The sequence below is a fragment of the Aedes albopictus genome, chromosome 3 (assembly GCF_035046485.1).
Source record: "Aedes albopictus strain Foshan chromosome 3, AalbF5, whole genome shotgun sequence".
NCBI lineage: Eukaryota > Metazoa > Arthropoda > Insecta > Diptera > Culicidae > Aedes > Aedes albopictus.
Genome location: NC_085138.1, coordinates 5,680,494 through 5,705,747, shown reverse-complemented (window position 1 = coordinate 5,705,747; position 25,254 = coordinate 5,680,494). Strand labels below are relative to the sequence as shown.

General features: G+C 39.9%; 1 protein-coding gene across 4 annotated transcripts; it reads right to left on the bottom strand.

Annotated features, from left to right (window-relative positions):
- Positions 1-23,995, bottom strand: LOC109414150 (nucleolin). Of its 4 annotated transcripts, none has more exons than XM_019687925.3 (5): positions 23,650-23,995; positions 1,984-2,069; positions 1,682-1,909; positions 989-1,608; positions 1-933 (listed from the first exon to the last, which is right to left on the bottom strand). In XM_019687925.3, exons 2-5 carry the CDS (start codon positions 2,057-2,059, stop codon positions 928-930), a joined length of 930 nt encoding a protein of 309 aa, XP_019543470.3. In that variant the 5' UTR covers positions 2,060-2,069; positions 23,650-23,995; the 3' UTR covers positions 1-927. The 4 variants fall into 4 exon arrangements, with proteins under 4 accessions (XP_019543470.3, XP_062698948.1, XP_019543469.3 ...); XM_019687926.3 differs by having other exon boundaries at positions 629-885; positions 23,650-23,994; XM_062842964.1 differs by having other exon boundaries at positions 1-1,608; positions 23,690-23,994.
- Between the last annotated feature and the right edge of the window lie 1,259 nt (positions 23,996-25,254).

Sequence of the window (25,254 nt, the reverse complement as noted above, 5' to 3'; positions counted from 1 at the left end):
TCTGTTTTATTCATCGCTTCTTTTCGCAATTTCGTTAAAGTCGGGACATTTTGGGTGTATTTATTTCTCAATGTAGTAAGTCAAACGTCTTTTTACATTTTCAATAAATTAAATAAATAAATAAATAAATAAATACATTTAAATAAATTACCCTAACACTAAACGTCCGCTGAGACATTAGTCCTGATGTCACGTACTTGTCTTTTACACTGGTCTTACTCGTTTGTTGATGGCTTTTGCTTTACCGTTCATTGAGAAATATACTGATTTTACAAATAATTATAAAATCTTCGTAAATCGAAGATTTGGAGCTGTTTAGTGGGTGGGAATATGACTTCGCGCGCTCTTGTTTGTCTGTTCGCGAGCCCTCGATATAAGAGTCTTGTTTCTCTCATGTGCTCTCGCTAGTTTTTTGCTTTCTGTTTATCCCTAGGGTTTCGATGCCTACCATCTTGCTGGAAAATTCAACAACTCAATATCGATCATCAGATTCGGTATAAGCTCTTCTGCTAGTATTAGCAATGATCATCACCGCTTAGCACGATTGGAAATGATAACGGTCAAAAAGATTCAGAAAACAGATGAGTTTGGTACTCTTTTCTTGGATAGTTCTTGACTGTAGCTTGAGATGGGAATTCTGAAAATGATATTGAGTTGTTTGTCCTTTCGCAGTGTCTGATCACACATCAGATTCGGCGATTTCTTCTACCGCGCTTTCGTCGATCAGTTCATCGCTGTCCTCATCGTCATCATCGTCGTCATCGTCTTCGGCGTCCTCAGGTTGCGTCTCAGTGTCACTGTTCGCGGCAGATTGATCAACTTTCTGTGCTGTCGCTTCATCGCTATCATCGTCATCGTCGTCATCGTCCACTAGGGATGTTATACCTTCAAAGATGTCGTCATCGTCACTAGTCGGTTTCGTCGCAGTCACAGCTGCAGGAGCGGCAACAACGTCAACTTTGTTATTATCAGAGGATAATGATTGTACCTTTTCTGGGGAGCCCTCGTCGTATTCTGCTTCGTCTTCCTCTTCAGTAGCTGCTTCCGTTGCTGGTTGAGCGTTCTGGTCAGCCTTCTGAGCAGCAAGCGACTCCACGATTTTGTTCACTTCGTTGTTCACATCGATTCCCTCTGGCTTCTGCTTTGGTGGAGCGTCGATTTCATTCTGGGCAGAGGCGGCATCAGCGAGGTCCAAAAGAGCCTGGGTGTTTCCGGTAACTGGTTCCTTGACTGGGACTGGCTTCTTCTTCTTCTTCTTGGATGGGGCAACTGGTCCAGGGGCGTCCGATGGGGCAACTGGGGCGACAGCGACTTCATCATCATCATCGTCGTCATCATCATCATCGTCATCGTCGTCGTCATCGAAGGCGCCTAGAAGATCTTCACCGAAAAAAGACAATGCATCATCATCGTCATCCTCATCGTCATCATCTTCTTCGTCGTCATCATCTTCATCCACGGCAGCAACCGGTTGAGCGGGCTGAACAGCCGACTGTTTCTGCTGATCAAGGCCGGCTGAGGCAACTGGGGCAACGGCGGCAGGGGCTACTTCGTCTTCATCATCGTCATCGTCATCATCATCATCGTCGATTTCATCTTCAACCGATCCTAAAAGCATGTTAATTTTTTTTGATAACACGTTTCCCATCTCCCTCTCTTCATCCACCAGTTTGGCCGTTACCAATCAGATCATCCTCATCGTCATCGTCGTCATCATCGGCGTCATCGTCTTCCGCCGAATCATCGTCGCCGAGATCGAACTCGTCCGAATCATCATCGTCGTCGTCATCATCATCGCCGCCAGAAACTGGGACAACTGGAACTGGAGCCACCTCTACTGTTGCAACATCCGCCACATCATCGGCGGCCTGTCGGTGAACTAAGGCACCCTTCCGGGCATTTCGTCCCTCTGCGGGACACGAGTGAGAAGATAAGACAAATTATCGGAATTTTGGTTTTCAGGTTAATCGTATGCGGACCTACCTTCTACTGGGGCTGAGGCAGCGAAGGCGATTATAATGAGGATCAATAAAAGCTCCAGCAAAAATGTGACTTTCATTTTTAATTTTCTGGTGAAGAAAGAGAAAGGAAAGAGTTATTAATATGAGAAATGATAAGTATAATCGTATATTTGTAACACTTGCTTGCATGCTTTTAGTAGAATAACTTAAAATAACAAAATAAAAAACTCTAGAAACAATTTTGAGGTATTAATGATGATATGATTAACAATAAACTGAATAATGTAACTATTTTGAACTTATTTTAATATTATATCAGCGACAATAAAAACTAAACTTCGAGGTCTTAGCCAGTCGTCAAGACAAGTTCAAAGAAAAAAAAAAAAACTAAACTTGAAGGATGTATGAATGAAACAACTTGCAAAAGTTCATAACACGGCCGAAAACTATAAAATTCGAAAAAACACCAGATGACTATATCTGCTTTTTTAAATATTTAATATCGTTTTATTTGTCAGTTATTGTTTAAATACATATTTACATTTGATTTAACAAACAATGTTCAGTTTAAATTCTAATGCACCTACATCAATTCGATTGTTACTCTCGATAACATGACAGATGTATTCGCAGAATACTTTCAAAATTTTCACACGTGTTGTTCTGTTGACGCCGGTGAGGACAGGTCTTATTAGATCCTCGAATGAAAGTCGTCGCCATCCATTCAGGATACTGCCTATCTTTCGTTGAACGATAGCCCAGGCTGGAGCAACACGAGGACAGGAATGAAATTTGTGCTCGATGGTTTCTATCGATTGTACTTGGCAGTATGTACAATATTCGTCTTCGACCCTTCTCATCAGGAACCACAGTTGTCGGTGCTCAATTTTTCCATTTATTGCCAGGTACAATTGACTGCGCTGCGCCGATGTGATCTGCTTGTCGGAAATGTTTCGCCAGATACGAGGCCAGTTGTTGTTAGGGTGGTTTCGTTCCACTTTTGGCGGATCCGTTTGCTCGATAAAGCATCGATGTATTTGATCGGCGGAGGGGTTTTGTTGGACAAGGGGTGGAATTTGGGATATATTTGAAAGGATTTGTTTTACATCAGGGAGGTCCATAGGAATTGGTTGTCGAGGATTTGCTTGGAGAAGGAAGGATCTGTAGAAAGGAGTGGATTCGATCTCTTTTAAAAATCTGTTGATCGCTAATGACTTACATTTCAAAGCTGGCAATTGCAGTTTCACACCGCCTTCCTCTACGTTCCGGGCCATCTGCATAACAGGTATTCGCGCAGTCATGCCACTCCATAGGAAAGAACCCATGGATGCGGTGATTTTTCCGATGTGGACAGCAAACGGGGGTAGTACAGAAGCCATGTACCAAATCCTTGATGTGCCAAACGTGTTCAACATGATGATCTTTTGGTGTAATGTCAGGCAGCGCGCGGAGTGCAGCCACAGCAGCTGGGAGAATTTCCCCACCAAAGCATTCCAGTTGTTTGTGATCATTAGTCGAACAGAGTTTGCAAAACGAATGCCCAATATCTTCACAGTGTCTGTTGTTTGAAGCCACGGGATGTGGATTCGATTACCCTCGAAGAAACCGACATCGATTGATACAGTTTTGCGCATATTGAGTTTCGCGCCAGCGACTACCTCAAATTGCGTAAATAGTTCCCTCATCTCCTCGATTCGCCTAGCAGATGTGGATATTACGCTTATATCGTCCGCATACGCCACGAGCAAATCATCGCCGCATGCGCGCTCCAGTTTGTACACCAGCGGGTGTAGGTACAAGACGAATAGGTGCATCGACAACGGGTCGCCCTGCCGCACGGACCGTTGGATGGCAATCGGTGGGGAGAGATGCCCGTTGATCAATAATCGAGAGGTGGAACGACCAGCAATTTGCGAGAGCAAAGTTACGAACTGCTGGTTGAAACCGAGTGACCGCATGGTAGAGAACAGAAACGAGTGTCGGACCCGATCGAACGCATGATCGAGGTCGAAGCTTAGAAGCTTGCCGGCTCGACGGTGGTGACGAAGGCTGGCAATTCGGTCTTTGAGTGCAAGCGTGGCTTGGTAGATGTTTCTCTCCGAGTTGGAGCATTTTTGCCCATCACTCAATATGCGGTGCACGTTCATCACTCTCTCAAGCCTGTTTTTGAGTATACGGGAAAAGATCTTGTAGTCCGTGTTCAGCAACGAGATCGGTCGATATGATCCGGCCGTGTCATCGCCTCCTCGTTTCTTCACCAGTACGATTATTCCATCGACGAAGGCCGGTGGAAAGTTACCGGTGAGCGCTTCGTTGATAAGAAGGTTGAGTTCTCGGTGAATGATGTCAAACATGCGCCGGTAGAACTCTTGTGGAATTCCATCACCGCCGGGTGATTTCTTCGGCGCACTCATTCTGATCGCTTGCAATATCTCTGCTGTAGTTATTTCCCTCGAGCAATCCTCGTTTGCTGCATCGTTTGGTGGAATAGCATTCTCACAGTCGAAGTTGACTTGCGCTTCTGCTGCTGGTTCAGCCGGCTCCGAGTAGAGATTCGAAAAATAGTTCACCAAGTGGTCTTCGATTTCGTGTGGTTCTGCAATCGCCTCCCCTTGTGCGGTCCGTAGCTGCGTGATGACGGTTTTTTTCCTTCGCCGTTCCCCCAGTTGGAACATCGAGATTGGTTCGCCCGACACGTACGTCTCGTGGATTTGCATGAACATATGGGAGAAGTTGCGCTGGAGGCTCAACATTTCAGCTTTCACGCGATTTATGGTGATGAGCATTGCTGGGTTTTGATAGTAGCCGTCGTACGCTTGCCGTAGCTCTGTATATAGGCGCTGGTGTTCGTTGTGAAATTCGGTATACACAGCCCTCGATTTCCATTTGAAAAATGATTTTATTTTTGGCTTTGCGTACGACAGCCACCACTCCATCCACGAAGTGTAGTGTCTCCGTTGTCGCGTCCAGTACTGCCAACGGTCTTGGAATTCCTCCACATGTTCGTCAGACAGTAGATGTGGCTTCAGTGTCCAAAAACCATGACCATGCTCGCGACCGAGATGGGGAAGACAAAGTCTAAGCGTAAGTGCTTTATGGTCGGTGAAGGAGCACACGTGGGTGCTTGTCGTGCGGAGATTGCTGCGCAACCCGGTACTCACATATATACGATCCAGACGGGATTGAGCGTTCCGGTTGATGAAAGTATACCCTGGATCTCGTGGGCACAGCTGTTCCCACGCGTCGAGTAGCCCGAGTTGCTGGACGGCCGTTCGGAGCGAGGGACTTGAGTTCGGGCTGGATGAATCGCACGGCCGAAGCACACAGTTGAAATCGCCTGCTATGACGGTGTGCTGGGTGCGATGACGAAGGTAGTACGCCAATGTACTATTAAAGAAAGTCTCCCGAGCTGAACGTTGAGACGCACCGGAGGGGGCATAGATGCTGCATATCGTTGTATTCTGCACACGCAGTGCGACCAGACGGCCGTCCAAGCTTTTTTCGACATGAGAGAAGGCAATGTGTTGCTTGAGTGCGATCGCTGTCCCTCTTCTTGTGTGGTCCACATTTGCGACCACGGTATAGCCGGGCAGAGTGAGTTGCTCGTTCTCTACCTCTTGCAAGCACACGATGTCGAGCCAAAGGCTGGTGACGAAATTGCGAAGTGCGTTTACTTTTGTTGGACTTGTGATGGTGTTGATATTTACGGAAGCTATATTATATGATGTGAGAGCCATTTTAACGTAGATAGCCTTCACTCTTCTCGTTTTCGCCATCCTCGCCCATACGGAGTTTTTTGATGCGGCGACTGCGACGGCTGCTCGCAGAGGTTGAAGAGTCATCAGTGTCGTTGTCGTTTGTAGTAGTCCGCATTGTAGACACGCTACCGGGTTTTTTAAAGAAATCTATCGTGTGGGTGTTGGATAGCACGAAGGCTGGCGAGGACGCTCGAGAATGCGAAGCTGACATGGAATGTTGGTCTGTATTGAATGTTTGTTGTAGCACCGGTAGCGTACTAGTGCTTGGCGTTATCAGTCCAGAAGTGTCGTTCTGACCCGATTGCTTCGGCAGCTCGGGGAAAGCTTCCGAAGATTCCAGTGGCAGCACAGCAGTTTGTCGTTCGGCTGGTTTCGTGCTCGCCGGTTTCGCGCCCGGCGGTCTCAACGTTGACGGCTTCGTGCCGATCGGCTTCCGCTGTTGCTGTCGCGGTGGTAGCTGCTTTGCTACGTTGGCATAGCTTTTCTGGACCAGCAGTTTCTTATTTTGGACGCAGGAGATACCCGAGTGTGCTTGTTCATGGCAGTAGCGACATGACTGCAACTGCCCCTTGTATTGGATGAACGCTTGTTCACCATCTATCGTGACCCACGAGTCTATGTTGTGCTTCAACACCATTCGGACAGACCAAATTCCGAGCGGTACACCCCCGAACTCATACCCTTCACCCCAGGTCAGCTCACGAATTGAGATTACTTCGCCGAACGCACTCAGAAACTCGACAATTTTTGCTTCAGACACATCCTCGGGCAAGTCATACACTTTAACCTCTACACTTCCATCCTCCAGCGTAATTTTGAGTTTGTATTTTTTCCCGTCACTCTCCACTTCATGCTTTTCGTCGTGTTCTTCGACCACTTTTTGAGCCAGCGCGAGGTTACTGACCTTCACGAACGCACATGACCCAGCTCTGTGGCACTGCAGTCTTTGCACTTCCTCCCGCTTCAAACCAAGAACCGTACGGCAAAAAACATGGATTTTTTCGTAGGATGGTTTTAAGGGGAAATTCGAATAGTCTATTTTAAACGTATTTTCCCGCCTCATCGCGAAAACACGGTGTACGCGACGCGGTCGGAGATCAGCGACAGTCTGAAACTGCCCAGAATTGGATTGCTTGGCTTTGAACGAAACCGCGATAGAATGATAAACACGTCTATCCGTCTCAGAAGCTGAGCGATAACTATGCTCGCAAAATCGCTCTGCAGCTAATTCGTCCGCATGTAAAACAGAGTTTTAAGATTAGTTAATATTAGTGAACCGATTCAAAGGCTTCAAAGCGTCAACCAAAAGTTGAATATGTCATCTCACGCCAAAATGTGCCAATTGCTCATACATGTTCGCGTGTATGTCAAATTGAGGTTCGTGTCTTATACAATAAGTGAGCAAATCTCCGAAACGATTTGACGCAACCACGCACATCTATTTATCATAAACATGCACGATGTGAACAATATATGTCAACAGTTTTTGCGTGAAACTTGAAAAACATAAAACTAGAAGATGTGAAGTCTTAGCCCTGAATTTGCTGTTCTGAACTGCCAGAAGCGAAATCGATAAAATTTCAATTAGCTGGAAGTATTAGCTGCGTGTTTCAAAAACTCTATTTTGCTCCACACCGCTTTTTCGATTCATCGTCAGATTCTATGCCTTTTCCCAAAAATTGAGCTCATTTGGTGCCAAATTGAGACTGCGCAAGCCCTTCAAAGCTAGTACGAGAATTGCTATGGAAAACGTTGTTTACCATAAATCGTCCACAGCATTTCCCCAAGTGTCCTGGCGAGTAAGTTGACGCGTGGTACTCCTTGGCTACTATTGTGGATTTTGCACTAAATTGGTGTCGAAAAAAACATGAGTTCCGCTGCCTTTCCTATGCGTTAAACATAACGTCGGAAGTAGCTATAACTTATTTTAGATTGAAATCGCATGCTTTATTGATTAGCCTCCGATTTGGCGTCATATGTAGCAATGTTGCCATATTATTATATCATTTGTAAAAACCAAGATGTTGTCTGCTGGGAAGCTGGAGGATCACTGTAAAAGCACAGATAAACAGACGTCTCACTCTACTCACTTCTCATCGTTACCCTTTTCAAAGATTAGTTCAAATATTTTGTACTTCGCAAATCACTCGGTCACGGCGCTCACATCGTTTTTGCTCCTGTTTGACGATTGCTCATTATCACCACCTACTGAGTGGTTTGTGTAACACGTGTTTAGCATTGTGCGAATGCTTTTGTAACGATGAATTTTGTCGCAATTTGTTCCAAGTGATACGTCTGTTTCTCTGTGGTTAAAGTTTCTCCAATTAGATAAAAATCAATAACTGATCAATGAAGCGTTCGATTTAAATGTGGTCTTCGATGAAGTTGGTGCTGACAGAGTGTCCTCGGAGTGCCAAGGATCAACATTGTAAGGGCAAATGTATTATAGGGAATGTTCTACCGCATTCAAACGAAGTATAAAAAGCAAATCGTAATAATTGGCATTAAGGATATGCGTGAAAATAAAGCATGTTTATGCATCCATTCGCAAATGGCAAAGCTGCAAAGTTGTACCGATACTTTTTGGGACACCCTACATCCATTAAACCTTGATCGTTTGCTATGTTTTCTTCCATAGGGCACTGCATGGAATTCTTTTTTTCTCTTTCACTCATACAGAAATTTTGTAAACAACAAGGCCACGAAACGTCAAAATCCCATACAAAATCAAAACAATGCAGTGTCCTATAGAAGCTAGATTACCACTAGATATTGCTTCCTAATATAGCATGCTGCATGTCTGCAGACATACCACAGTGTTATTATTAAACCATTTGGAATGACGCTTTCGTCACTTTGCAGAAGAATGTCAACGTGATACTAGTAAGCCTGCATATAGAGATATGTGGAGGTGGCCATTGTAAGCCAATCGTGCAGAGAAACTGTCAAAGTGCGAGACAAATGAACATTCTGTCACTGCCCTTCTCGAAAAAAACTTCAATTGCTGTTGCTTGTTGCTGTTGCCACTTCTGCCGATATGATTAACACAACACTTTGCGATTCAATTCAGATTTCTTAAATTACACAGCAAATATTTTTTTCAAAATTTAGGAAAAAAATTCGACCATAATTAGCAAATGTAAACAAAACAAATTGAACCATATAAAAGGCACGTACAAAGTTGGAGCATCCAGTTTTGCAGCAAGTGTTGGCAGCAGTTGTAAACAAAACGGACAGCGTTGCCGAATCCATAAATGTAGCTTCCGATCATCTTGATGTAGAGGATTTCTACGTAATAACTTCGTTGATAGAGCTTGTGGAGTATAAAAAAAGACACGGACACAGAAATACTTAGGAGGTAAATTATTGAGTCATACACTCAGCGAAAAAAAACTAGCAAAATTCATCAAAATACCTTAGAATTTTTGCTATAACTAAAACTTATGGATGCCATAAGAATACCGTATGAAAATTGATCGTGCTTGCTATGACAAATTTCATAAGATAGACTTATGAAAAGAACAAAAAAAAATCTTAAAATGATGCGGACTGGATTCGATTCATGAACGTCGGGATCATCGAGCCCGTGTTTTATCCACACGGCTACCGACGCTTGAGAATACTATGTTGCAAAACATAAATAAAAACCAAGCTGTGAGACGATTTTACGTCATAGAGTGACCTTATGAAATTCATCCGAATCATTATGATTTATTTAAAGGCAGTTTCATAAGTTGGGTCTTAAGGAAATCTTAAGGTTATTTGGCTGAGTGTACATAAGAGGATGACATCGATTGTAATGTTTGTCAGAGTTCGTGACCATAGGTGACATATATATTTTGATTCCCGACATAGCTCAACCATTTTGAGGTCAATTTGCTGTCAGACGGAGGCCAGTCGCTGGATTGGTCGAAAATGAAATCCGTTTGTTGCGATCAGATCGCTGAGGGCAGCGTTGGCAACCAGATGTATCTGGATTTATCCAGATTTTTGAGGTCTTATTTTACAAAAGTCTGGATGATCCAAACATTTGTTTTCGGGATTTGTAAGGTTTTTTTCGGAATTTGTAAGGTTTTTCACGCGATCCATACTTTTCCAGACATAGCTACCTAGATCAACCAAATATTTCGAAAATGGACCTGGCGCCCGCAGTTTGTTGTTGGTATGCCGTGTTTCTGGTTTAATGCCAATGTTTAAAATTATGATATTATTCAATGTATGCTATATCGCCTCAAATATGTCAGCATTTGAAATATAATCAATCCAACGTGCTAAGATATTTATGTAAGGTTCTTTCCAAATCAAACCATTGATTTGGAAAAAAAACCTTACATTTGAGACCAATTTTGAATGAAAGTCTTGCTGTTCCAACTGCAACTAGTGCTTTACGGTTGTTTGTTTTGACAATATAAACAACTGTTTCATAGACGTCGAAATTCCATGGCCTACTGTTTTCGGGTTATTATAAATAAGAAAAGTATTATTGATGTTTATGTAGAGTATATGTTCAGAATAAACTACATCGGTCAATAACGTGGACGTCTATGAAAGAGTTGTTTATTTCGTCAAAACAAATAACTTTCTCAGAAAAACAAATTCTCTATAGTGTCACGGTCAAAAGTTAGACGCTGGCACCACCGTTAATAAAATTACAAATGGTCAAATATCCCAAAAATATCAAAACATACCGCTCCTAATTTTTGACAGTATGATTGCCTAGTACTGATTTATATTAGTTAAAAATTTCAGGTTGCGTTTTTTGCGCTTTGTAAGATATAACAATTACAAATACACTATTTTTTCGATTTTTTAATTTTTTTCTTAAATTTTTATAGTAATATTCCACCAACTTGCTCTCCGAAAGTTATTATTTGGCACATCTGCATCAGTCAATATTCCAAACTTACATGGTTTCTTGTGAAAACGCAAAAAAAAACTCAAAAAAATGATCTTCGACTATTGAAATTTATATTTAAAATAAGTCCAGACCAGTAGCCTGTGAAATTATGACGAAGGAGAAGAAAAAGTTTTTTACTTTGTTAAAATAAACAACTCTCATAAAGACGCGAAGTCTCTAGGACGTAAAACTAAAAAGTTAGATGTTGGCGCCACATATGCGGATAAACTACGAACTACTCAAACATTGGCAATTGATGTCCCTGATCATTACAAAAAACTTTGCCGGAAACACCGCGTAACTGCTTTGAGGAACAACCCATTGTTGAAACTATAGATCAATGTTCATCCCTGCTAAATATTCCACCAGTACTTCTTCTTCTTCTTCTTGGCGTAACGTCCTCACTGGGACAAAGCCTGCTTCTCAGCTTAGTGTTCTATGAGCGCTTCCGCAGTTATTAACTGAGAGCTTCTTCTGCCAATGACCATTTTGCATGTGTACATCGTGTGGCAGGCACGAAGATACTCTATGCCCAAGGAAGTCAAGGAAATTTCCTTTACGAAAAGATCCTGGACCGACCGGGAATCGAACCCGTCACCCTCAGCATGGTCATGCTGAATACCCGTGCGTTTACCGCCTCGGCTATATGGGCCCTATTCCACCAGTACTATTGAAATTAATTATCAGGGTAATCAGGGTGCCTATCATGAAACAATTTCTAAAAATAAACAAAATATCTTTGGGTAATTCGGGCAATTTGGGCAATTTGGGCGTCAAATCAACTGAACTTTTGTTGCAATATTCATGTAGTACGACACCAAACTGATTACAAACGGTCTCAGCTGTCATTGTTTAGGATTATAGGGAACTTTTATAGAAGAACGTCCGATTGGTTAGGAAGCGGAAATATTTTATCCGGCCTGTTGAAAAAGCATCTATGTCAGCATAGGCGCCAACTTAGGGGTCAGCATAGGTTTGCCCCCCCAATATTTGACGATTTTTTAATTTTCCCATACAAAAAATCAGAAAAAAAAACAAACAGAAGGCAGAAATTGTTTCATAATATTACAATTTCATTGCGGTCATTTTTTTTTTTGTTTTATGAACTATGGCGAAACCGCTGTGCGAGTGGTTGGTACAAGTTGGTACGAGATGTTTCTACTCAATGGTTTTATTGTAGAATCAATAACGCTGCACAGTAGCCCTGGTCACTTTAATGCTTGTGATGCATTTCCGACGTACTGCAAACATCAACAATTACAAGAAAAATTATAGAAGAAGTCGATTTTTTCAATGAATGACTTTGTATGTGTAGACAAGTGTATACTAGACTAGACCACGATGTACAACATTTAGAAGGTAATAGGGTTTGAGTGCCATTAGTAATCTCACGCTCCCAAATTCATCCTATTCGAAAACCAGCGATTACGGTACCGATTGATTTGGTAATATTTGTTTTCGTGCGTGCGTGCTCACTTTCAACAAAAAATACAAAAATGAGAAACAAAACCAGCAACGCTTCAATCCATTGTTCTGAATAGGATGAAAATTGGAGCCACAAGCTCAATAAAGGAACCAAAACCCTATATTACGGAAATCTGACAGTTTTTTAATTACGTAATTCAAATCGTTCAAAGGCGTGAACGAAATGATCTAGTATTTCACAGCAATTTGACCAACGTAGAAGAACGACAAGAACAACGTCACATGTTAACATCCAAAATTGATGTTAACATTAGTAACTAGCTTGCTTTGTGATATTAGTCCTGATCAACGACGTAGGTTGAACTTGCTCGAAGCTGCTGCATCCCGCTCTTACCCGTTCGATGACAAATGGGTAAGAGCAAGATGCAGCAACTTCGAGCAAGTTCAACCTGCGTCGTTGTACAGGACTATTGTATGTCGTGAACTAGACTATACTTGACTATCATTTTCTACAGTATTTTCAGGTACGTACCAGTGTACCACCCATTATTGCCCTTCTACTGAAAGAACAGAAAAGTGTTCTGTTAGTTCTCACTCATGAAAGGTTTGTAGGGTAAAATACAACATGGAAAAATTTAAATAAAAATTGAACTTTTATACTTTTTGGGCAGGATCACCTGAAAATTTACAAGGTTACAAAAACGAATTAGAGAGAACAAAGTTAGCAGTGACCGTTAGTTGTACCATATATTTAACCGTGTGTAAACTGAAAGGTGTCATAAAATCTTCAGCCTACTTTGACCAAGTATTCAATTTTTCACTATGGAAACAGTTGTAGATCAGCTCCGCAACGATATCGACCAATTACGGCAAATGTACACCCTTGGGTGTTGGACTTCGAACAATACCATCTTTCTAACAAACTGTCTACAAGAAAAACGCTTTTCCAAGCTGCTGGAAATGTAACATCTCGAAAGTCTCTCCGGTGTACAGTGAAACAAAAAAAAAAGCCCGCACTCACCGTGCACTAATTAAACTATCAGCCGAAGAGTTAATTGGGCTTTGGAACGGAAAACAATAATTATTCGTCGTGTTTTGCTTTGATGCACATCATACAGACACGTGCATTCAGACAAACAGAGCAAAAAAAAAATATGCGAGAAAGCCGCCTACTTAGCCAAACAGCAAAAAACATATTTGTGTGTTGGATGGAAAGTGAACTTTCTTTTTGACCGGCACACGGAATTCCGTTATCGTGAAAACCAGCCAAACCTGTTCCCCACGGGGCGTTTTTGCATTTTTTATGACAGAGCGTCGGGGCCCAAAAAAAACCACATTTTTTCGTTTATCAATTTAATTTAGTTTTAAAAACTATACAGACAGACCGATTATGGGAAATGAAGCATCTGGAGATAGACACCGATTAACTCCCATCCATCCCCAACGCCGCATGCATATTCATGAGATAATGGAAACGGCTGGATTATCAAGGCACAAATAAAATAGAAAGTGTTACACCGAGCGACCAGTTTCAAGGCCTTTTGACGAGGTTGCTCCCGCTGCAGGTAAGGTTAGTTGGAATGAATCTGAAGCAAGCAAGATGATGATTAGACACAAGAAAATGGAAAGTTCAAACAGGTTTCTTCGTACGCTTTGGTACGGTTCATTGCACCCGCCCGGGCGTTGTCTGATCTACGCGTTTATCAATGTGTTCTGCCTAGTCGATAGATTTTGTTGTATGTATTAAATTTTTACATTTTTGGGCTTAACTGCCTTCAAAGATCATTTTAGGATTATTTTTAATAATGAATTGTTTGGTTCAATCCACTAGATCTTCTTTGGACTTGCGCCCATACATTCAGAAATATTTATTTCTGAAGTAAAGTTACTTGTACGAATAGCCAATTGAACCTTAAACAACACAAACACATTTTCTGAGACATTTTAGAAAATTATACGCTTCCTTTTAATCCCATCAAATCCCCAAGCATCCATTTTTTGTAATGTTTAGTTTTTAGTTTTTGAAATATAAGATTCATTAGGAACTCAACCCATTCTAGGAATAAGTTACAAAGGGTAAAGGGAATCGCACATGTTTCGCATAGAAAAAGAAACAGGTAACACAAATAAATGTTTATCATCTGACCATTTTCAAGTGTATCTACGAGTTATATTGAAGCCCCTTTAAACTTGACCTCGTAATAATAAGTTTCAAATCAATCAACAACACAAAACACACAAATGGCCAACTAGCTGTATCTTCTCAAAAAATCAAAAAATCGAATCGAAATAAAAAAAAATCTCAAATGTTCACTGTAAGTTTATTACCTATCTAGTTGTCTATCAATAGTACAAATTTGGGGAATATCGAACTATTCTGCATGAAGTTAAAAAGGTATTAGTAAAAGGCATAACTATCCGATAGCTAACTTTGAACTGTTCCCAAGTAACCAAAAGTTCAGATAAAAGGGTACTTTAACAGCTAATCAACTTGTTCGAGATTGCTCATCAGCCTTCTAAGCAGCTTCATTTTTAAGTAATTTTGGAACTTGAAAGTTCACATAAGCACGCTGGATAGCCTTCTAAGCAGCTTCTGACAGAACTTTGACAAAATTCTTGCAGAAACAAAAATGTGTTATTCAGAATCACAACCCTGTTGGTGGGTTTGTGAATCATGTCTGGAAATTGCTTCTGATAATTAAATTTTCATACATGTCGCTGCTATGTAGATTTGAACTGGATCCTCCTGCGTGATAGCTTGCCGACTTACCGCTGCGCTGCCGAAGACACTTGACAAAGTCAAGCTAATTTCGCTACTGTACAAATGTGCAAAACTAGCTGCCGACAGAAAATCGATTCAACTCAGACTCTACCTGCTGTTCACTCAATTACAACTGTGGTAGAGCGTAGGGTTCTCACGCAGCGACTACCGGTTCGAATCCGATGGGCGGCAATTTTTTTTATGCACAACCCTAGTATCAATTGATTTGATAAATTCATATTTGTCTTTTATTGGTGTATGCTTAAACAGTTGTTTTCTGTAAAAGAAATAAATTAATTCTTAATTGAAACACAATGCTACTGAACTGAACTTCTATGAACTTGAAAGTTCCGAAAAAGTTCCGAGTAGCATCTTAAGCAGCTTTAAAGTTCCGCGAAGTTCAGATAAAGTTCAAAATGGAACTTTCTGACTGCTTAAGAGGCTAACATTGAGCCTTACCGGAACTTGTGACAGAAGTTCCAGCAAGGCCCACCGTTAGCCTCTTAAGCAGCCAGAAAGTTCTATTTTGAACTTTATCTGAACTTCGCGGAACTAGAAAGTGCATTTTGTCATGGGAAGCTGAACTTTCGGTTACTTGGGTTATATGTATCTCCGGATTCAATGATCCGAATGCAATGAAATTCTGAGCATTCATGGCTCATAACCTTCCACCAAACCCTTCAACCTTCCATAACTCGGTTGACCACCACCGCCAGCACCAAGCTAATGCTGAGTACTAAAAGCGAGATTTTTCCAACCTGATGTACAAAATACAACAGCACGATCGCCCGATGGATAAATAATAATAATAATAATAATAATTATCATCTTGAATTTTGAAACGATTTTGAAGTTTTAGCTGATTAAGTTATGTATAAAAAAAAATAATCTAATCGCAATATTTTCTCCGTGTTAACAATTTTGAGTAAAATCAAACGTTTTTCAAAGTTAATTATATTGCTCAAAAACGATCAAATTTCATTGCATTTGGTTCATTGAATCCAGAGATATAACAGTTTAACCACAGCTGTGAGCGAGTGATTGGCGAACTAACGTATATTCGAATTATTCATTAAAAAGAGAAACGATGGGAAATGAGTAGAGTGAGACGCCTGTTTGTCTGCGGTGGCAGTAAAGTTAACTATCCCATATGCCTTTTATAAGATTCTTTCAAACGTCATGTAGAATAGTCCTATCCTTCCTAAATTATATCATTGTTGGACAACTAGTTGATCAACTTACAGTGAACTATTGAGAATGGTCCATGCAGTTTTCGTAATCTAGTTGATCTTTTTTTTTTTTTGAAAAGTAAAAATTTTGCCTGTCTCGATAATTTTGTATAAGGAAGAAACACTTTGAAAATCCTTACAAAATAAAGCTAGACAAACTATTTTCTAGAATTTTGGAAGTCCACACTCAACTTTAGACATCTATGAGCTAGATGAGGTAAGACGTTTATGACCATTTGTTACCCGAGTGAACAATTTCACCCCACTGGCACTGATAAATAAATTTGACCCCACATACTAGCACATATTCACGGTAGTTTTTTATGTTATTTTTCTTTTCATTTAATGTCATAATGCATTGTATTGTCATTAACACACTTAAATTCAGAAATTGATCTCGGTAAACGGTTTACCAACAGCTGATATCTCGGTAAAATATTTACTGATTCTCGGTAAAATTTTTACCGAGATTTCGGTAAACCATTACCGAGTCTCGGTGCACTCTGCCGAGATCTCGGTAAAAAGTTGGATTACCGAGATCTCGGCAAAGTTTTAACGACATCTCGGTAAAACTTTTACCGAGATTCAGTCAAAATTATTACCGGATTCTCGGCTGTTGGATTCTCGGCAATCCGTTTGCTGAGGTCGGCGATTTAATTTAAGTGTGAATGTAATAGTAGATCTTCAACTGATTTACTGAAAATGATGATAAAATGATAACAGTTTTCATAAATTGAAACATATATTGGAAATCAAGTACACAATTATTTTGAATAGCATCAATGAGACAGAAAAAAAGATCTCTGAGGCAAAGGGTAATATCTGAGGAAAGAAGTATCACAGACAAACAGATGTATCAGTTGAAATCATCATCATAAACAAAATTTTCGAATAATGCGAGTCATGCTATGTTTTGCAAAGTGGCTTGGTGGCGGTAGTGGGCAAATGCCAAACAGGAGCAACAACGATGCGATCGCTGCGGGTTAACGACTTTCGAATAGCAGAGTTTTTGAACTAACTGTAATGAAGACTATCCATAGGGATTAAACAGAGTTAGATGTGTGCGTAAAAACGTCAGACTTTTTGTGTAACATCACCAGAAATTTTTGTATGGGTCGACTCTTAAAACTTTGCTGAACCATCCCTACCCTGCCAATGCGTGACGTATGGACGATCCCTTGTCTGTGGGAATTGTAATCAAGAGAGAGAAATCTCCGAAAATTCATGCAACGTATTTCAAAATCACGCAAAAAAAACGTCTTATTATCTCGTATTCAATCAAACATGATTATGCACAGACAAACAAAGGTTGCAGCATAAGTTTGTTCGATTATTATAACATTACTAGCTTTGTCAGCAAACCCTGTCTTGCCAAAATGTGGTTTTTGACAACTGAGGTCATTGATGCACCGCACTCTAGATTGGTTAAAATTAGATTGTGTTGATTTTCTTCCCAGCTCATGAAAAATCACTACTTCATTATTTTTTTTTTTACTTTTTTTAGTTGATTTTCTTAACTTTTTCTACTTATAAACACAGCCACCATGCAGACGAATCGAAGCGTGCAAGAGTCATGCTGATAGGTTCATCCGTTCGTGAGTTTTGTTGCCTCAAATGGACTTCAAACTCATTTATATATAGATTTTTTGATTTTTTTAATTTTCTACATTTGATTGCTTTTGAGAAGTTTACAACGATTTTTGTAGGACTCTTTCAAGTTCTTCCACTAGGCTTTTCATTCTCTTAACACCTTGGAAATAATCCTAGTGTAATAACTTGAAAGACTCAAGAATACCTACTAGATTTTATCAGGCACTTCTCCATTACATCTATGCTGTTGCTCATTAGGCCGTCCCTAATTTTGCAAAAGTTGGAAATGTTAAAAGTTCAATTTTGCAAAACGATCGTTTTACCTAAAAAACCATCATGCCAAATTTTGAAGTCCGTATCTTAAGGCTCAGTGGTCCCCCTCGAGACCCAAAGTTCTTGAAAAATGTATGGGGTCGCAAAAAACATGAATTTGTTATCGACGAAAAAATACCCTATTCTACTGGAATCGGTGATTTTAAGGCCCGGTCCGGTGGTGAACGGTGTCCATATATGTTTACATAAGACATCCTTCTATTTTGAAACCTTCTAGATGACTTCATGAATATTATTTTGATTTGAATTGTTCCATGTTCATCCTACTTTAAAAGCAGACGATTTAGACACATATTGTATCCATTCTTTTCGTTGTCATACTTGCTCATTTCTAAAAAAAAATTAAAAAAATTAAAAATGAAACAAATACTGCTCATTGGTCTCGTTTTGAATAGGATGAAAATGGGTTCCATTCCCCTATACAATTTAGCCAGTGTTATTTATTGCATTTCTAATAAGACACCATTTGGTTGTATATGAGTTTCGAAGACTACACTTGTCGTAAATATTAGAACGTTCAAATTTCCATTTCATTTTATTGGATTTTTTATGAAACAATTTCTTGCACGCAAACTTGTTAGCAAGCTCCATGCTGCAGACAATCAGTGATTTTACCAGGCCCCTGGCATCAATGAATTTTATCGTAGCAAACATCTAACTGCCTTATACTCACATTCGTGTAAATTGAAACGAGCGTGTAATCAATAAACGCTGCTTTTGTTTAATGTTGTGAGCCACACACGAAATTCATCTTCACATTGCGTGTTTGTTGGGTTGCTTTATTCAACTAATCGCATTCTCCTCTTCTCGTACATTAATATTAATGCGAGTTTGGAAGTGTTTTATGATCATTAGAGGTGGAAAAAAAATAATCGAAAAATTGATCAACTAATTAAAATTAACGTTAAACAAAAAAGTGTTGATGTTTTCGCATTTGACAGTGGGCGCTATTTACTAACGCCCAGGACATCCTGTTTACCATATTTCCAATGCATTGATATAGCCCAAGCAACACACACGTTATATAAGAGTTGAGGCAGCGCAGGTTTTGGTTGTATTAAAGTATATTTTACGTAATTTCAGGAGATTTAGAACAAATGGAGACGCTTGGTTATCATTGCCCATGCTACCCATGTTAACCCTCCTTGTGTATTAGGGACATTTTTGACCCACACCGTGCACTACGTTAGCGAGTTGCTGCCAACGTGATGCATTAGGAAGGCTAAATGATATTTTACACTGCAGCTAAAACTATGATATGGCTTGTAGACTGGGAAAGCTTTTATCGAGTTGGCGTAGCTGCACGTGATCGGTTGGTTCTCGATCGATGAAAGAATGTGCAGATTCCAGCTGAAAATCGAGGGCTGATTCAGGAACTCAAGCATATCCGAAGTACGCGTTCACTGCTCAAGCCATGACGTCATTACCATTATAGGAGACTTGAACGCTCAGATAGGCCGGAAACTGAGTCTGATCATACCACTTAGGATGGGAAAGGCATTGCAACGTGAGACAATTGTAACAACGGACGTATCTTTGATGGATAAACGTGTGCTGATTGAAAGGTGGCAGCAGTAATTCTACGAACACCTGGATAGCTCGGATAATGTTGGTGCGAGTGTCAAAGATAACGACATAAATGGCTATGTCAATGCAAGAGTGGACTAAAATATGTCCATGCTAAACGAAGTAGCCAAGTAGCGAATAGCCAAGTTCTGGGTTACTAAGCAGTCATCGGACGAGTAAAATCAAAGGATAATCTGTTTTATCTACAATAAGAATGTTACAGTAATCACAAAAGTGCATGCCATCCTTAAATTGTCTTCGATCTAAATCCAGGTAGTCGTAGAAAATAACCAGTGATTCGAGTTGGTACATGAGTTCCCATCAGAATCCCTGCAAACAGCTGACTTCAGAAGAAATTGAGACTAAACAAAACAGCATCACACCCAATATACAAAACTTACACATGCACATTGCATATAAAGGAACGCCCATAAATGACGTCATATTTCTAGGGATGAGAGCGAACCCTTACAAATAAATTCAGAAGTATCATACAAAAAAGTATGACACAGAAAGGAAGAGATGATTAGGTTCAAAATGGATGATTTTGGCTTGACGTAATTTGCAGCGAACCCCGAGACCGGGGATGCTCAATGGGAATCCGGAGTATTCAAGATCACTCGGAGTGTTCGAGTGACGTGTGCTAAGGATAATCTTTTATGATATGGACCAATGCACGTATCCACTCGTTTGACTTTTGAGCGGAGCCGTGTTTTCTAGGTGGCCATGGAAATGAGTTCATTTCCATTAAACACATTTGTAAAGCGTCAAAGTAATGAACTCGTACAAAGTTTTATACAGAAGAACAATGGGTAGCGTGGCAAGACATGGACCACGAGCTCACATGAACTCTACGGCAAACCCAGCATCTTTAAGACGGGCAGAACTGGTTGTATACGGTATAGTGAGCAGTACATCTTGTGAGAATGCTGGCCAACAACCCTGCAGTGTTAGCCACGAATTAGGAGAATGTGAAAAGGCATGAACTACAGCAGCCACAATAAGTCTTTTTTAACTTATCGGCTGAACGTGAAACACGTCCTAGACTGGAAGACAGCAGCCGTAAACCGGGTGATATGGAGGCAAATTGTTAAAATATTTTCATATACTTACACCTCTTCCCCCACTCCCCTTCAAAAAGCCTCCGTGGTTTATAAACAAAGGTAGCAGTCAGAGCAAATTACGATCAGAATCAGGTCACGGCTGCAATCACTACCGGTGCTCAATTTTGTAGACCTACGAATACTTGAATCTATCGTTTAAAAGATGAACGCTGGAGAATAAGTAATGTGAGATATCTGTTTGTCTAAGGTACACCGGGGCAATTTGAAACGGGTGGGGCAAGATGAAACAGCGGGTAAACATAATGTTTTTTAATGATGATAAAAAATTGATTCAAGCAATCTTTTATCGAAGAAAATTTCCAAATTGTATTGAAATCTATTTCAAAATTTTACGTTTCATCTTGCCCTACCCGTTTCAACTTGCCCCGGTGTACCTTATGTGTTGTGCCTTGTGTTGTGCTATTAAGCAATCATTAGGTGAGTGATTTTGAAATACTGCTGTTTGAAAATAGTATTCATCGGTATTATGACAGATTGTTGAAAGACCAACTGACAGTTGGTCGTATACCAATTGGCCGAATGACAGTTGGCCAAATGACAGTTGGTCAAATTACAGCTGGTCGAATTACAAAAGGACGAGTAGACATTTGGCCAAATTTCATGGAAAAATATGTTAAAAAAAAAAGTAAAAAACTAAACATGTATTCGACCATCTGTCATTCGATTATTTTTTATTCGTCAATTTATCCCAAACCTGTATTCTTCTGTAAAAGCACCATGCACCATTTAAAATCAACCCTAGGAAAAAGACTTGAATTTCGAATGAAATGTTTTCTTAAACAACTAAACATCAGACCGATTGGTAAAACAGAGTCCAAAATTTACATCAAATAAAGGCTTAAATTTCACAGACATGCAGAAGTATCAGCAATAATGTGGCTTAATTATGCATATTTTTGCTGGTGCTTAATTTTGAAATTCGATGCCTGTGAGTTGGGGCTCGTGGTTAAGGTCAATTGCCAATCCGGAAACGGCGGGTTCGATTCTCGTTCCGGTCGGGAAATTTTTCTCGACTCTCTGGGCATAGAGTATCATTGTAATTGCCACACAATGTACAATTCCTGGAATGGCAGGCAAAGAAAGCCCTTATATTAATAACTGTGGAAGTGCTCAAAGACCACTAAGTTGAAGTGAGGCAGGTCAAGTCCCAATGTGAACGTAGAGCCATAAAGAAGAAGAATAAGAAGCATGTGAGTTATATAATGGAAAGATAAATCTTTAGAAATTGTTTTATCCGGGTCTATTTACGTGCTGACAGTTATCTCATGTCTTTCTACGAAAACGTAGCGGCTCATAAGTAATGCTAAGACGTAGCTTTTACATATTTTTCAGTTTGGCATGAGTCCTGTGAGTACAAGTCAATACAAGTTTCAATCCATGCACTATGAAGCCTGTATGCAATATTTCACACAAGCCCTTTGCTTAAATCCGATTTTTAACACACTTTCTTGGTTTTCACTTTTGTAATGTTGTCTTCTTTAAGGTTTGGTTGCTCACTGTACGCACGTGAATGAAATAATATCCTAAGATTTGAAGAATCTGTGAATGTATTTTTTTTTCAATTCAATTAAAATGTTTCAGCTGTAATGCAAGAAAAAAGATCTCAAAGCGAAATATAATACAATAGCAAATACAGTGACCCCACACCGATGAATCACCTTATTTTTTGTACACTATTTATGAATCACCATGTTAATCAAATGGAGTGATCCATAAACTGTGGTCATTTTTTCCGATTCATAAATTGTGGGGTCACTGTATGTGATGACAAATTATGCTGTTCAATATGAAACAATAATGTCATTTGTTGTCAAAAAGGCATGGTTTTATTTTTTTCTACAATTTGAGAACAACTTTTTATAGTGTCCAAACACTACAATATGTGAAAAGCAGCGTTTCAAATTTTAACATCACTATATGCCTCTTTGGCTTATATGAATCTGATTTCGAAAACAGTGTGGGGACTGGGGAGTGAAAAAAAAGTTAATGAACGAAAGGAGAAAGTTCCGCTCGGGTTGACGCCTGATCCTATCCGAAGAAATCGGACATTATGTATACATAGTGATGAACCGGACGCTCACTTTCCATCACCACACACAGTCAAGGTCCGTAATCAACCCGATGAAAGTGGCATAACTTTTTTTTGCATTTAATCAATCTATTGGGGCTACGGATGAAGAGATAATACATATAACTGTACTAAATTGCAGTTATAGTTTATAGGTTGGCGTCATTGAACCACCAAAGAAACAGGTTTCTAGCAATAATTGGGAGCACCACCGTGCAGAGACCCGATCTATTAGCAGTCGCGATACAAGGGAGATGGATTTGCTGCACTTGTGTTCACTTCTCCAAGCGGAAACGCTTATACGCATCGGAAGATGTTTATCAATTACGGTTACGTATTACATCTTTCGAGGTCAAGAGTTGTAATACACCTAACTGCTTTAGCACAATTCAATCATTTTTATTATTCTTCTACAAATTTCACAGTTTATTCGTTTGTGTTCAACTTTTATTTATTTCATCCATTCAATGCCAGTTTGTAAGCCACGCTTACGCCTTGTTGTATCCGCCAATTTTCTTTGCTGGAACGATAATCGATTGTAATCCAGTGCTAGCCACACTAAACTTGAACGATGTTCCCCAAAAGCAAACGAAAATCACTTGAAGATCACGCAACAGTATATGGTTGAGTAACTAATAAATTATATACAATCCATTAAGCCAGTTGCTATTCGATTTCTCCTCATTTCCATAATTAATTGATCACTCTTTTCCTTCGATATTATCTGCGTGAAGATCGTTATCCACTAACAGGTTGAATCCCCTGTTTAACTTTTGTTGGCAGTCTGATTATATTGGGTCTCAACAGTTCATAAAGCCGTTATCCATTGATGTTGGCGAAGCACTTTTGATCCTTCATAAATGTCCTTGATTATCCTTCACCCAACCATTAAGAAGATCAGGTAATTCCCCCATTGATTAACTCGGATTAAACTCACTTTACTTAATCTACCGATGAACTAAATGTTCTACACGCACGTTTCTTTCCTGAAGACAAAAACACGACTTTCTTCGTCCGATCACTCTGCGCGACTGACTGAACTTTTTCCACTTCTTTGACTCTTAATGAAAACTTTGTATGATGGAAGTGATTTTTGTTGTTCGGCTACTTTCTTTCCCCCGCTCTGCAGCTCCGTCGTCCGTTTGGATCAGTTGTACCACACCTCACGGTGATCTCACCGAGCTTTTCCGTCTCACTCACTCCCGCTGGATATTGTTTCTACTGTTGGTGATGTTGAAGGTGCCGAAATGATGTTACTCGCTCAACGTCTTCAGAAAAAATGTGTTACAAATATCGACTATTCCGTTCTTTTCTTATTTCCTTCACAGTGTCTCTCACCAGCCAGCCCGGAGCTATAAGTCTTGAGCGGATGTTAGATCTCGTATGCATTCACCTCTCTTGTTCCAAGTCAAGGGATACATGCATAAGTCGGTCTGTGCTCTTTTTGTCGGCAAAAGAGTTTTCTTTTTCAATTTTCGACTTTGTGTCCATAATTTCATACCTTTCTCTCGTCTCCCCACAGAGAGAGGGAGAGTCGCTTAGCTATATGTATTCAAGTACGTTTCACAACCGATGACTATTTACCACAACACGCATGTTTGCTTATCCGTGGAGAAAGCAGCTAAGTGAATACCGATAAGTCTATCCTTTTACTGTGATACAATACGGTTTGCAATAAGTGCATATATAAATACATTTATCCATATATGACGATTTGGCTCATTGGATTCCATGGTCAATCATTTGGTGTGATTATTACATTTTCTTACGTCATTATGATTCAAGCATGAGACGATTATTATGTATTGAGATCATTTTATAATCAGTCATCTTTATAGTTTTCTTCAAAACAGTTCGGCGTGATTCAGAGGAATATAAAACAAAATTGTTTTATCGTGGGAACGCTAGACTTTTCGACACGAAGTCAGCGTTTATCGCGATTTTGAAACTTATATGTTATTATGTCATAGTAAACGTCAGTAACATACAGTTTAATACGTATTAAATAAAACATTACTCTGTTGAACTGACTTAGTTTGGTGATCATAGGTAATTCATATTTTTTTAGTACGCTATATATTCATTATAACATGTTTGTAATCTAACCAACAAAAACTATATTTTATACATTTAATGGGAAACTTCAATGTATATTTTGATTTCCATTCAGTAACTTCTTTCCAAGATTTCTTTACCTCCTCCATTTAGTACCCCATTCAGGTTTTTCTTCATTCATTCAAAGGTGTAAATAGTCATTATTGGCAGCATTTCCACTTTGTACCAAAGTCGGGCTTATGTAAAGCTCTATCCGCGATGGTTTTTGGCCATCTTCAACGGACGTTTGGTTTTCCACTTTGTCCCGTATACAGTCGTTTGTTGGCGATCTTCCACGAAATCGCCCACTTTTACGATCTTTATGTTTAACGTTTTGCTGTTTTGTGATGTTTACAGAAAAGAGCACGTGTTTCTCAGTATTACACAATTTATTTACACTTCACTACCGCGCCTTGTCCTAACACTTTTAGGATGCCCCACACTTTGA

Coding starts and splice junctions, on each gene's coding strand:
- LOC109414150 (XM_062842964.1), bottom strand. CDS start 2,059: ATGAAAGTCACATTTTTGCTGGAGCTTTTATTGATCCTCATTATAATC. Junction 1,910..1,983: donor TGCCTCAGCCCCAGTAGAAG/GTAGGTCCGCAT, acceptor CGTGTCCCGCAG/AGGGACGAAATGCCCGGAAG. Junction 1,609..1,681: donor CGATGAGGATGATCTGATTG/GTAACGGCCAAA, acceptor ACATGCTTTTAG/GATCGGTTGAAGATGAAATC.